Source organism: Marmota marmota, unplaced genomic scaffold (genome assembly GCF_001458135.2).
Source record: "Marmota marmota marmota unplaced genomic scaffold, marMar, whole genome shotgun sequence".
NCBI lineage: Eukaryota > Metazoa > Chordata > Mammalia > Rodentia > Sciuridae > Marmota > Marmota marmota.
In genome coordinates, this window is record NW_026000119.1 from 1327523 (window position 1) to 1343093 (window position 15571).

Below are 15571 nucleotides of genomic sequence, written 5' to 3' on the forward strand. Positions count from 1 at the left end.
ATTTTAGCTTTTTTTTTTTTTTAACTCCCCTAGATGTATAGATGATGGCTTTTAGATTTCATTTATTTAATCACATATTTTATTTATTTAATCATATATTAAATAAATAAATAAAGGTCCACTGTCTTTTCTTCTCATAATCATATATAATTTATTTAATCATATATTCAACAAATTATTTAATACTTATGAGAAAATGTTTCTAGATGTGATCTATTAAAAGAGGTATGTTTTAAACATAATCAGACCCAAAGTTACTGTGTAACTATACTATGTGACTTGATCTTCAAGTTATGCCTAACTTTGAAATTCACAAACATACACAAAAAGATAATAAGACTTCATTAAAATTGTTCTTTCTCCATAGGTTTTTGGAAATGCTCCGCCAAATACAATGACAGAAAAGTTTTCTGATCTTCTGCAGTTCACAACCCAGGTCTCACGACTAATGGTGACAGAAATTCGAAGGAGAGCATCAAACAAATCCACAGGTATTACAGAAGCCAGAAAAACCAGATTTATTTGAATAAGCAGGCAATTCTATTCTTTTTTTATTTTTTGTTGGTGCAATTCTTTAAAGTGCTTCTATGGTTAAATAGAAAGTAGACTGTTTTCTGAGCACATGGATTTTGCTTAGCAGTTCCCCTACCTAATCTGTGACATTCTTCTGTTGGTTTCAAGGTCTACTCTAAAATAGAGTAGTTCTACTTGAAGCTGCTCTTCTTGGACCACTACCACCTCCACTACAACCCTTTTAACCACTGTCTTTCCTTTTCATAAATCCAAATTCCTTAACAATGCTCCAGGCAAATCTGTGATTTTTGCCATGTGTTTTTTGGCATATACTTTTTAAAAAAAAAATTCTTGTTCTTTTTCTGTATTTCACCCAGACTGAGCTGAGTATAATCCTCAAACATGTCTGTAATTTTCTTTTGGTCCTTATAATGCTCATAAAGAAGTGTGCTGGGAGGTCTACTCAACACAGCTGAGTTTGCATTTGGGTGGAGCGATACCTCTGCCCTCTTCTCCATCCCCTGTTGCTCTCATCCCCAGTAGAATAATATGAGAGCCATTCCGTCAGTAGGAAACACATAAATTGCTAAGCTGGCTGTTTGCATACTACATTGGTTTACTTGTTGGACATGTAAAGGAGCTGTTTGAAAATGCTAGCTATCTAGTCCCAGAAGACCATTGAGTGGGAGCTACCTCTGTCATGCGAAATCGAGCTTGGGTATAGACCCCGCTGTGGGGAGATGTTGAGTATCTTAGCTAGTTCCTTCTCCAGGCAGCCCAGCTGAGTTCTCAAAGATTTTGGATAAACTTCAACTGTATTATGTCAATCCCTTGTTCAGTGAGAGTCAGATTCTGTGTTGGATATGATCTTATCTCAGAACCTAAAATGTAATTTCTCTATTATATTCTGGATTTCTGAGTTTTTCTGAAGCTATCTAGATTCTCTATTTTCTGGGAGCTGCTAAACTTTTTTTTTTTTTTTTTTTTTTTATCTAGACACTTTTGGAATCTTTGTTTCTGTTGTTCTAAAATTTCATGATAACATGCCTAAGGGTATGCCTATTTTTATAGATTATGCCGAATACTCTTTGGGCCCTTTCAGTCTGGGACTTTATATCCTTTAATTTTGGGAAAGTTTAATGATTTTTTTAAAAAATAATATCCTCCCCTCTGTTTTCTCTTTCTTGTCAGATGTTCTTCTTAGACAATCCTCATTTTATTATCTTTCCTCTTATTTTTTGTCTTTTAACTACTTTTTAAGAAAACACCTCAATTTTATCGTTTAGCCCTTCTATGGAGTATTTTTCACTTGTGACATTATATTTTTTTCATTTCTAAGAGTTGTTTTCTTTATTGGTTTCGAGTCTCTCATGGGTGTATTTTCTTCTATGTGAGCTCTCTCTCTGTCTCCCTCTCTCTTTCTCCCTCCCTCCCTCCCTCTATTTCTTTTGACTTTGATGGTAAAGAATGTCCTCATATCTCATTCATGACCATCCATTCTTATATACAAATGGAGCGTATGGGTAGCCTTTTAATTATGGGTAAAGCTTGCAACTCTGACTTCTGGATAAGGTAATCTTGCCTGGCTGTTTTTTAAAATTTTTCCCCTGATACAGGTGAATTTCTAGAGAATTGTCCAGTCTCTGCTTAGATAATACATAGCATATTGGAAGCCAAGTCGGAGGAAAGTTTGGGGAACCTCAACATTCAGTATATAAGTTTTTTTTCCTGTGTGTCCATAATGTTTGTAATATATCCCAATGCAAACTTCTTCTCTTACCCTTTCCATTGAATAAACCTCCAGTCCACTGCCCATGTGGTAGAGTCCAGGGGCTCTAACTTCTATGAAACATACTTTCCACCAGTCCTTCCCTGTGTAGTTTCATACTTGCTTCTTCTTCCAAAGGTATCTGGTACTGTCAGTTCCTGAGCTTTTCCACAGTGGTTCCTTTTTCACTTTCCCTGAGCACTGCTCTAAGATTCTAGAGTTTGTTGAAATCAGTTACCACTAATCTCTTCTATTTTAGCACCCCAAATGTTGTTTCTCTCATTTTTCCTGTTTTCTTTGTACTTAGAGATTTATGCCTTTTTTGAAAAGAAAATTCCCATTATGACCATTTTAGTGGATATATCAGTCTACCCAGGCTAATGGAACAAAGTTCCATGGATTTAAATAGTAAGAATATATTTTCTTACAGCCTTGGGAGTCTGGAAGTCCAAGGACCAGCTGCCAGCATGGTTGGGTTCCAGAAAGGGCTCTCTTCCTGGCTTGTAGACTATCACCTTCTCACTGGGCTCACATGAAGGAGAAAAAGAGGGCAAGCCCTCTGGCATCTTTTCATAGAAGGAGACTATTCCAATCATGAAGGTCTTACCCTCCTGATGATATTTTACCCTAATTACTTGCCATAGGCCCCTCCTTTAAATGTCATCACATTGGAGTTTATGGCTTCACATATGAATTTTTGGTCTATATCCATGGCATTTCAGGAAAGAAGAGAAATAAATGCATATGTTCATCTTAACTGGAACCTGTTGTGCATATGTTGATTTAATAGCCATTAAAATGATTTCAGATTGAGGATTAAATCCCTTATTGAGAAGTAATACATTATATGAATTGGTTATAGATTTTAAAGTGAGTTGGTTTTAATTATATTTGCAGTCCTTGAAACAAATCTAATGAATGGTGGTAAAATGAATTATGTGTCCCTGTTTTCTCCCTTTTCCAGCTAAAATGAAATTACATCTGCCTTTGTCTTTCCTGATCTCAGTTACTCTGATAGAAGTGAAAATTTGGTATATAAGATTAGTATTTTATGCTTAGTTAGTTACTTTAAACAGATGATATAAAGGAAAATTTCTCTGTCACACATTGTCTCCAGTTTTTTTCTTTTTGGGTGACATTCTAGATTAGAAAATAATTTCTAATAGTTTATTTTTTACTTCTCTCTCTCTTTTTAAACACCCAATCTGCATGTCTGTAGAGAGAAATTTTGCTACAGTAGAACTTTGTTTTCTTAACTTCTTTTATGATTTTATACTAACAGGGTTATGTTTAGGTGTACCAAAAGATATCTTAAATAGAGATGTCTTGTTGTAACTTATAGTAATAGTTACACAAATATTTTCTTAATTTTTATAATTATACTCATAGAAAGTTGCCAAAATAGTAGTATTCTGTGCCCTTCACTTGCCTGTCTTTATTTTTTAACATATATTTTTATTTATTTATTTAGGTAGGTAGGTAGGTAGGTGCTGGGGATTGAACCCAGGGCCTTGTGCGTGCAAGGCATGCACTCTACCAACTGAGCTATATCCCCAGCCCCTGTCTTTATTTTTGACATCCTACTACGGGGGATTTTTAATTCATGTTTTTTTAGTTGTAGACGCACACAATACCTTTATTTTATTTATTTGTTTTTATGTGGTGCTGAGGATCAAACCCAGTGCCTCATACATGCAAGGCAAATGCTCTACCAACTGAGCTACAACCCCAGCCCACTACTGAGGATTTTTAAGATACAATTTTTTATATCATGTAATTTGTAGTTTTAAACTTTTGAACTTCATTTAGATTCTTACAAGATTCACTTCATTGTGTTACTTCCTCATGAGAGAAACCTTTCCTAATCACTCTTTGTCAAATAGTTCTTCTAATCGTCTATGTATTCAGTCACTTGTGTATCATTTTTGGCTTTGTCATCATCTTATGATATTTACTTATTTTATTGTCTGTTGTGTTCACCATGTATCACTAACATCTAGAAGATGCTCGTCACACATTAGGTGTTTGATAAATTTTTACTGATTTTTGACATAGGATTTTTCTGCCTGCCCCCTCTCTGATGCTTTGAGAAAGAGCCAGCCTTACTGATTTTTAAGGGAAGAGTATAATTCTGGATATCTCTTCAGTTGGCCTTAAAGAACTCTGGTTATGGGAATCCTTATTCTTTCATTTTTAATCTTGAATGCTGGAAGATTTTTTTGGTCAGTGTCATCAAAAATATTTTCATGGAAGTATAAATAAATTTCTAACTTTTTAGGATTTAGGTACATCCTAAGTCATCTATCTCTTTGATATTTTATTTATTTATTTATTTATTCATTCATTCATTTTTATCATGGTTGATAAACACATGATATAAGATCTATTCTCTTAACTGTACAGCATTGTTAAGTACCATGCTATATAGCAGTCTCCAGAACATTTTCATCTTGCTTGACTGAATTATATTGATTGCACAGTAACTCCTCATTTCCCTCACTCCCAGTTTCTGACTTCCAGCCACTATTCACCTTTCTGCTTCTGTGAGTTTGACTACTTTAGATAACATATACAGTTTTTTTTATTTTATTTTATGGGTAGTTATCTTTGGAAGGAATTTTGTCATAATTTACAGTCACCATAATTTTTCTCTAAAAAATGAATCCTCTTTATTCCTTTGGAAATTGACTATATTTGTTTTGTACCAGGACAAGTTTTCTTTTCTAGGACTCTTCTGAGTTTGGTGTGGAAATCTTGTATGTGTCACTGAATCACCACCCACATAGTCTTTGTCAAATCCCTTCTAACTAGATACTTCAGACAGAACCAGGTGTGCCAACAATTCTGCTGTTTAAATCTATCAGAAGTTAGAAAAAAGGGAAAAATTTTTGGGAATATCAAAAGCAAAATGAATACATGGATTCTCGATTATACGTTAGAATATCTTCACAATTTTCTCTTTTTTCTCCTTTTAATTCTTTCTTGGTTGTTGCCTCTGTGTGACTTTTGTTATAAATATAAAGTGACTGTCTTAAATTAATTTGAGGAGACATCACATAAAACATAATTGGCTGTGTTGTACACAGATTTCTCTCCACTAAAATATCTATATTTTTAATTTATTTAATCTATTTATGAGTTATTAAGTTCTGCTATATTGATTCTGCTTAATTCTAAAGGTATATGGTCAATTTATATTAGTAAAGCAGAAAATTCACACCTATATAAAAATAGTATCTTGAGTTTATTATTAATGACTTTGCTACTTGCGAGGAAGCTCTATTAAACCTAGTGGTACAATTCCCAGTAGATGGCACCTCAGTGATGAAAGCCTAGATGCTGTTGACCACAGTACTCCTATGATGGGATTGGTGGAATGTAGCGAAGCCCCAATTAGACAACCTAGCCTTTTTTTTTTTAAACAGAAAAACTCTGTACCCTGCTGCCCTCCAAGGATTTCAGAGCCACAACACCTTCAGGTAATTTAATTCCCAAGGTGTGGTCATGTATCAAGTAAAAAGAAGCATGAAAGCTATGAGTTCTAATACTGTTTTCTGACTAATGTTTGGAATTTATTTTGGAAGGGTAGATCTGCTTAGGACTTTGTTTCTTCATTAATATGAAATGAGTATAATAATACTATTGACATGTCTCATACCATCATCCTGAGGCATTAAAGAATTATGGTATTGCACTTGTTATTAACAAGTTTTGCATTATGATCATTCTGAATGCTGTCTAGCTGAACTCACTTATAATCTTTCAGTGTAGGCTGGAAAATTACATTTGTCTTTAAATTGTCTACATTTTAATTTATTTAATCTATTTATGACCTCTACTAACTCTATTTCTATATTTTTCATTTTAACTATCAAAATGAAGTATGAAAGCTAAAGCTTGAGTCAAATGATTGATGCTTCTGAAGATGAATTAACATTAATGTCTTTCATTAACACTTAGAGCCTTTGCTTAAATCATTACTTAAATTTGTATTTGTTGTATATTATTGAAATTAAAAGATCTTAATGCAATGTGATTATTCCAGAAGTGCTTTTTTCCCTCGGATTTAAGAACCTATATGATTTATAGAAGAGTTACTTAAAATTTCTTTTTTATATTTCTTGTTTTGCTTTGTTTTTCCTTTTTTTGTCCTGCTGGGGACCAAACCCAGAGAGCCTTGTGGATGCTGGGCAAATGATGCACCACCAAGCTACACCTCAGACTGTACATAATTTTTTTAAGACCATGTTTTTTTTAATATTTATTTATTTTTATTTGTAATGGACTTTATTTTGTTTATATGCAATGCTGAGAATTGAACCCGGTGCCTCACACATGCTAGGCAAGCACTCTACCACTGAGCCACAACCCCAGCCCAAGACCATGTTGTTTTTTGTTTATAAGCACTGCTTTAAATGCTAGTATTTATGTATTTTGAAAGTGACCAGCTTACTTAATTTAAAATGAAAAGTTGGAGATCTTTGAGATATTCTGAATGACAGCATAATTAAATTGGTGGGTAAAAGTAAAAGTGGTTCTTCTGAATACACTTCTTATGTAAAGATAGATAGGTCAGTGGGGTTTGGGACTCACCTACATCAGTTGGCCACAGTGGTGTCCAAAAAGCTTTATCTAGATGAGCATGAACACATAGCTAGCTAACAGGAGTGCATGCTTCTGCTTATGTGATCTTTCCAGCTTCTCTTCAAGTAGAATAATTGGTAATATTAAGTTGATAAAGATACTAAAGGGGTACATATGAATGATTATAGTATTTTGGTTCTTTTTGGTTTATTTTACTATATTGTCTTATCAGCCAACAATCTGTGCAGCATGTTATAATGTTTAATAGAATATTGCCTTTCTAACTATCATTTGTCTTCTTATCTTGTTGAATCCCTTTATGTTGATTGACAACTAAAACAAAAATCTCCACGTACTTAAACTATAAATACCCACCATTGAACAGATAATGAACTATTTTAAAGCAAAAGTGCATTTTTGGTGTTTTGGTTCTCAAAATAAGGTTGCTTCCATTGTTTATATTTTACAGTCTGTTGAATAATAATAAACGTCCATAATTGCACAGCTTTTTTTTTTAAGTTAGTATTGTTAACTTGTTCAAAATGTGCCTTAACTATGAGTTTCTAGCTTCTTGAACCCCCAAAATAATTGTTTTGCCTTTTTTCTTACAGTATATCTGTAGAATTTAGATAACCCAAAATATTTCTTTCTTTGTATTACTCCCCTTTTTAAAACTTAATCTTTCTTACCCATATTAAGCCCAAACTCTTGGTGTGTATAAGAAGTTGAGCTCAGTGTGTCCTTCTGTTATAATCATTCCTTTGGTCTAGTTAGGTTGATTCATTCAGATGTGCTGTCTATATGCTAGTAATGTGCTAGATACCAAGGATTTACAGTGAACGAGGTTTACAAAGAGTCTAATCATGGTGTTTATTTTCTAGATAGGGATGAGAGACTATAAATTAGTTAATACAAGAAAACAATAACCTCAACACTTAGGAGATATTAAGGTATTAGAAATAAACCAGGCTTCTGTTGCCTTCCCTCGTTTCCTGTAATTTTTTGTTAATCACTATCTTTATCTCTTATAGACTTAGATTGCCTAGATTCGAAAATGAGTTCACTGACTAGTTATGTGGCTGTTGGCAAATTGCTTATCCTCTCCATTTCTCGATTTATGTTGGAATGAGGGGTATATTAATAGAAAATAACTCAAGGTTTTTGTGAAGATTAAGTGAGTTAAATGCACAAGTACTTCAATATAATTTAATTATAATTTAGACTCAATAAAATAAGCTATTTTAAAAGTTGTCCCAGTAAAATGTTTTCTCAAATGGAAGAATATAAGGAAATAATGTCTGTATAGAATCATATATAGGTCTTGTGTTCAGTTATCTAATAAAGCACTTTTTGAATGGGTTAAATTGAAGAAAAATTACATCTGAGCCTCTAAATTTTACTGCTTCTATTTTATGAAGTTAAGTATACATCAGTGTCTTTCAGGCATAGTGAACAGTTTGGACTTATTTTCTGATAACTTTAATTCATCTTATAAATCAATATAAATATTGGAAAACTGTGTAGATAAAATTAAGTGCATGTTTAGAATTTGTTCATTTTTTCTTCTCTAAAAACATAACCAGCTAAATTTGCTCACTCAACAACAGTTCTGTGCATGACTTTCTCTTATATCTCTGTTTCTCTATGCCTGCTGTCAGCCTCTCAGGTTTTACCTAGGTAGACTCTTCATTTTATTTCCTTTCCACCAGTCCTTGTTCTTCCAGTTTGCCTTATGCATTACAGCTAGATGGGTAGTCTTAGAATAGCCCTTTCTACTTTGCCCAGGAAACTGTATTTGTTCTAAGAGTCAGCCATAGCCCTTACGTTGCTTTCTTTCATAATCAGGTGTCTTTTTTTTTTTTTTAATCACTGCTGTTGATATTAGGCTCTGCCTCTGAACATATGCTCTTTTACAACAGTGTTAACACAGTTCTTGGTCTTGATCCGTGTTCAGCAGGCTCATTCCTCTAGCCCCACTTGTTCCAGTGCCTTGCTTCTTCTCTCCATGCCTTTTAGCCCTCCCATTTCTTAGACTAACGTGTACATGTTTTCCAGGCAGATTTAATTCTTATTTCACCCTTTCCCATGACTCTTGTTGATTAGTTTATGTCATTCTTTTTGCTAAAATATATATAGGTTGACTTTCACATTTCTGTATTAGTGAGGTTAGTTTTTATGTATACCATTAAAACATCATAATTTTAAATTTTTTTCATAGAGTGTGTGATAGTGCTGATATAAGAAGGATCAGCTTAGTAAATGATTATTTTCTTGGTAGATTTTTAAGAAGAACTTTTTTATAATTGATTTTACCCGCAACCTAATGGCTTTCTCTTTGGTTTTATAGAGGCTGCAAGTCGGGCCATAGTCCAGTTCCTGGAGATCAATCAGAGTGAAGAAGCCAGTAGAGGCTGGATGCTTCTGACAACAATTAATTTGTTGGCATCCTCTGGTCAGGTCAGTTTTTAGTTTTCATTTTTTGACAAATGTACTCTTTGTTATCTTCTTGTGGGATTTTTTTTTTTATTAAGTTGATCATTGTATCCAAATAAGATAATATGATTGGCCTTTGTGTTCTCCTAACTCTTCTAAAACATTACTTCGTGTTTCTTATAATCTCTGTGACAAGCTTAACTTAGTATTTTATGTACTTTATTCATGACAAAATGCATGACTTAGAGGAGTGGTTTCTATCTTTGTCATAACACAAAAATCTGATGCCGTCTTTACAGCATGCTAGGCAGAGTTGGACTATTCATGGCTAGAGGCAAGTACCCTAGGAGCTCTGGGTTCATCAGGCCTAGACCAACACTTGTATAACCTGTGTTAGGGAAACTAAGGTAGAAAATCACTATTCATCTAATTCCACTCAGCTGGTAAGTTGTGAATGACACAGAAAATACTGTAAAATGTTTTTGGTATTAATAGAAAATAGGAGATATTGACATTTTCAGGATAATGGATTTTCCCTTCTCACTTGATTTATTCTAGAGATTGCTTTTTATTTCCTTTAAGTCAATTTTAATTATCTGACATGGTACATCTTACACATACTCTTTATGAGCCATTTAGACACCTGATTTTTGGTCTTCAATATTGTTGGAATGAAGAAGGTTTATTTGTAGGAAGATCCAGAGTGAATTACCTATAAAATTCAGTACCAGTGTTGGACATGTCTATTGTCCACATTACAGCAGAGTTTAAACACCTCACATCATTTAATAAAGGTGACTATGACACCTATTATAATTAGTGCTCCATGCAGAAATAATACATACTTTTTATTTACAGTGTCCTGAAATTAGTCACTAGCCCTAAAGTAGTTAGCACTTGGAATAGTCTCTTTCTGTTTATTCACTATTTTATTTCTTTGTGTGTTTTACTCAGGGAATCGGCAAGAGCAACTTGTCCTTGTTTTCTTGGACTTTCCACATTTTAGCATAGAAACCCCTTAGTTCCAGGCAAATAGAAATGGTGGTTCACCCTACATAAACTGAGATAGTCCAGTTTTCAGATATCAGTCACTGTGCTGGATAACTAACAAAATCCCAATTCTATTTCTACTGATTGTGTAAGTGCCTCTGTGCTGCTGTATCAAAATTTGGTTTGAAGTAACATATCTTCATGTTATTGAAACTTCAAAATTTAATTTAAATAATTACTATTGATTTAATGTGTTTAATATGAAGTTTTTAATTGAAATATTTCTTAGTTTTATTCATATTTTCTTTAGATGTTTTCTCTCTCCTTCTCATTTGTGAGCAGATTGTGTCCTTTCATGATACCTAACAACATTAGAAACTCAGTAGTGTGGATTATCCTAAACATGCACAAATACACACCCCTAAAAGTATAAGAAAAGAATTAGGAGAAACCAAATCACTTACAACAATTATCAGTGTTGCCAAATACTAGTTGGGATGCCAACCTATACCTTAAATCTATCTGTGATAAGATGAAAATAAAAAAAATTACTGCTTTGTTTAATGGGAAAGGGAAGCTAGTAGTATTCTTAAGTGGAAAATGATACATTTAAAAGCAAATATACTGTTATACTTTGAGCTGCTTTTTTTGTTGTTGTTTGTTTGTTTGTTTGAGTGCCATTTTTCTGCTGACGACAGTGAGATACAGAGATGATGGAAATGTGGTCCTGACTCAACATACAGATGACAGAGATGAAAGCGAGAAAGATAGTACCATAAAATATAATAATGGCATATGTTTAGTGCTATTAAAATAGAAATGTGAGAGTAGAACTTTTTTAAAATAAGAGTAGGAGAAATAATGAGGAATTAAAGGGAACGTTTGAGACATAGCAGACACTTTAACTAAAAATGGTGGTGGCAAGTGATAATAAATGGTAGTTGGATAGAGCAGGGACTTAGTATTCTTGAGGCAGAAAATAATATTGGATATTTAGAAAGAAGCTAGGTTTTTCAAGGTATTGTTCCTGAAGCTCATTCTCCTCTCCCTCATACTGCTACTGCATTAATTCAGGCCCGATCTTGCATATGGTTTTCTGTTTTAGTTAATTGCCTTTGCCACCTGGCTCTCTATATTAATTTATGATATATACTACCACCAGCCAATACCTGAATTCTGATTGTGTCACTTTTTAATTGAGTGTGACATTTAATTGGGTGTTCATTGCCAGTAAAATAAAAGTCAAACTAGAATGTGAAACTATTTTCATAGGTTTTTTACTTACACACTTTATCGATCACTTGATTAGCTCTCTAACCTGAAGCAAGGTATGTAAATAATGAGGTTCAGTTGCCTCTTTGTAAGATCAGAGTCATAGGACAATAGTATCTATCTCAGTGTTGACTTGACTAGTAGTTGAGGTACACCTGTTGAACAGTGAACACTTAATTGAAAGATTAGCTTTTATTTTTGTGGCTTTTCAGTAATCAGCAGTTTGCAACTCTGGTGTCTTAAGTGTATTGTATACATCATATGTCCTAACTTCCTTGTGTCTTTAGGTGAATCTTTCCTCCTTATTTTAATTTTGTGTATTTTTCTGTTTCATTTCAGGCAGTGTTTTTATCATTTCCGCTTTATGTTAGCCTCTATATGCTGCCATTGTTAGACTTCAGAGATAGTAGTTCTTACAAATCTATTAGATTTGCTAGTAAACTGTGGCCTTCTGAAGGGCAGGGCTGCTTCGTCTTTGCATTCCCTGCCTCCTGCACACTGCCAGGTTTACCCTAGGCATTCAATAAGTTTTTTTTTTTTTCTTTGACTTAAGCTTTATTTATAGCACCTCTTTTTCCATGTTCAACTTTGTTTTTTTTTTTTATTTTTTATTGTTGGTTGTTCAAAACATTACATAGTTCTTGATATATCATATTTCACACTTTGATTCAAGTGGGTTATGAACTCCCATTTTTACCCCATATACAGATTGCAGAATCACATCAGTTACACATCCATTGATTTACATATTGCCATACTAGTGTCTGTTGTGTTCTGCTGCCTTTCCTATCCTCTACTATCCCCCTTCAATAAGTTTTTGATGAGAAACTAAATAAACTAATGAACAGTTGATACCAACTTGTTGATTCCAGTTCAAGATTTTTTATACAAAACCACATCATGGAAAATTTGGGTGAATATTGTCTAGAATTTCTTCCTTTAAAAAAGAAAATGATAAGTTTGATGTATTTAGTTAGGTCAGTGATTATTGTATCTCTCAAGTGTCCTTCCAGCTTCAATAATCTGTAATAAGACTAAAGATAAAAATTATAGTAGTAAACTAATATTTTTAGTGCTCATATGTCTTTTGCATTTGTTATTTTATATAACCATAACATTAAGCTAAGATGTATGTAACATTCTATCCATTTTATAATAGAGAAATGTGAGGCCCAGGAAAAATAAATAGTTCCCCAAGTTCATGGTTATTAAGTGCCTTTTCCTCAAAATCCTAAAGCTTATATTCTTTGAAACATGCTGCTGCTTAACAAACAAGTACCAAATTTAATAAATAATATTACATAACAAAAAAATTGGTTTAAAATTTATGAGTCCTTCACCTTTACCAATTACTGTTATGCCTATTTGTCTATTCACTTATTTTATTTATTTATTTTTTTCAGAAAACCGTGGACTGCATGACAACGATGTCAGTGCCTTCCACCCTGGTTAAATGTTTGTATCTGTTTTTTGACCTTCCACATGTGCCTGAGGCAGTTGGAGGTGCACAGAATGAGCTACCTCTAGCAGAACGTCGAGGACTACTCCAGAAAGTTTTTGTACAGGTATGAAAGGGACTGTTTGCCTGGGTGTCTCCCTACCTTTATTTAAAATGAAATGGTACACTCCGGAAGTGAATGTTCTGCTTATTTCCATTTTTATAGTATTTAATTCTGTTTGTTATGATGTGATTTTATCTCATATAACTGTAGCATTTTTTATATCTGCAGAGAGAATGTTAAAAAAAATTTAAGGCTATTTGAAGCATTAGCAAATTTGTTTTTCTAAACAGATATTATTAATATTACATTTGATATATCGTAACATCTTCAAAATGAACTAACCAAGGGAAAGTTTTTTGATAGTCATTTTAAGACTTGTGCAACGTTTCTTAAAATGTCAAGAAATTTTATTCAGTAGCTGTTTATATGCAGGAATTCTCTAGCCTGTAAATATTTAACTTATAAAAGACAGTTGATTTTAGTGGCCTCTGACACTTCTTCTTTTCCCTGTCCTGAAAACTCTTTTCCGCTGTTACCACTATTCTTCCAACAGCATTGTGGGTAAATCGAGGTTTAATGGACTTTGTAGTTAGTCTCCTAATACAGTCAGTCATCATGGGGAAAAATGATGGTGTTTCTTGGAGAAAAAACTTAAAACAAGCAACCTACAAACAAATAGAATGCAGTCTGCCCATGGTTTTGTCTAATATAGTATAAACATACATTTAATACAAAAAGATAAATATTTCACAATTTTACTTACACCGGGTATCTAAAATTATTAACGATTAGAACAACAATAACAACAACAAAAATAGAATGCTGGTTGCTAGGGATTATGGAGACAGAAGAAAAGGGAATTGTTGTTCACAGAGTATAAGATTTCAGTTTTGCAGGATGAAAAATTTCTAGTGATCTGTTATATAACAACATGCATATAGTTAACATTGCTGTACCACACACTTAAAATGGTTAAGATTATAAATTTGATGACTAGGGTTCTGTAGCTCAGTGATAGAGCATTGGCCTAGCACATGCGAGGTGCTGGGTTTGATCCTAAGCACCACATAAAAATAAATAAATAAAATAAAGGTATTGTGTTCAACTGTATCTGAAAAAATATTTTAAAAAAGATTATAAATTTTATGAATTTTTTTACCACAGTACAAAGCAACAACAGCACCTTTGAATCAACACCTCTGAAGTTGTGTAACCTGAAATGCACCTTTAAAATGAAAGTGATATCTACTTAAAGAATCTTTGTAAGGTTTAAATGAGCTAATGTGTAAAGCTTTGGTTCTTTGCTCAGCACAAAGTAGACACTTAAGTAAAAATAAGTCTTATTGCTACTGTTGCCATGAATGTAGAAAGAAAATAGAGGACAATGTATTTGAGGTAGAGAGGTGGGCCAGGTATAGATGACAGTAGCATGATCGCCTTGGGTTTCATGATTCAGTAACTGCCTTTACCAGGTTCTAGTGGTGAAAGCACAGGGGGAGAGAGGGATGCCAACACAATTTTTGGAAGGAAAAGCTTGGTATTATTCAATAAAATACTAAATTAATACAACATTTGCTTTAGTAGATATTTTTGTGCTTGTGGTTAACATCTCATCTCATCTATCCCATAACTTCAGAGCTTTTGTTTTTCCCCCAAAATGATCATGTGAGCAAATGGCAGAAACTGAGCTAGAATTTAGACTTGTCGGACCCACAAATCAGATCTAATGAGAAAAACTGTGGGAAAAATGTGAAGAAATAAGTGGTATAGGAATGAAAACTGCTTGAAGACCTTGTTGATGAATATGGAAGATTAGTCTTTGCTTTTTAGAATAGCAACCCCATTTCATTAAAGCCATTCTACAGAACTAATGTCTTAGGCAGTAAATGGAAGCTGCATTTTATATGTAAGCATAGCAAAGGGTTTTTTTTTTTTTTTTACATTTTCATGAATATTTATTGAAATAATTTTATTATTATTTTTTTAATTGCTTTTATTTTTTTAAATGCAAGACAGGAGAATGCATCACAATTCTTATTACACATATGAACAACATTTTTCATATCTCTGTATATAAAGTAACATATTAATTGGATTATTTTATAAATTAGGTGTATACATAGATATCAGCATCTGTTGTTGGTTGTTCAAAACATTACATACTTCTTGATATATCATATTTCACACTTTGATTCAAGTGGGTTATGAGCTCCCATTTTTACCCCATATACAGATTGCAGAATCACATCAGTTACACATCCATTGATTTACATATTGCCATACTAGTGTCTGTTGTGTTCTGCTGCCTTTCCTATCCTCTACTATCCCCCCTCCCCTCCCCTCCCCTCTTCACTCTCTGCCCCCTCTACTGACATTCATTTGTCCCTCTTGTATTATTTTTCCCTTTCCCCTCACTTCCTCTTATATGTACTTTTGTATAACTCTGAGGGTCTCCTTCCATTTCCATGCAATTTCCCTTCTCTCTCCCTTTCCCTCCCACCTCTCATCC

At 33.5% G+C, this 15571-nt stretch overlaps 1 protein-coding gene across 8 annotated transcripts in view; it reads left to right on the forward strand.

The window, feature by feature from the left end:
- Wdfy3 (WD repeat and FYVE domain containing 3) overlaps window positions 1-15571 on the forward strand; it is a 221872-nt gene that overhangs the window by 69471 nt on the left and 136830 nt on the right. For 6 of the 8 annotated variants that reach the window (XM_048784724.1, XM_048784720.1, XM_048784721.1 and 3 more), the window contains 4 exons: window positions 368-491; window positions 5707-5760; window positions 9213-9322; window positions 12964-13125. In XM_048784724.1, the coding sequence (XP_048640681.1) occupies window positions 368-491; window positions 5707-5760; window positions 9213-9322; window positions 12964-13125 (450 nt within the window). The remainder of the gene's footprint in view (window positions 1-367; window positions 492-5706; window positions 5761-9212; window positions 9323-12963; window positions 13126-15571) is intronic. The other 2 variants (XM_015499206.2, XM_015499207.2) reach the window with 1 other exon arrangement.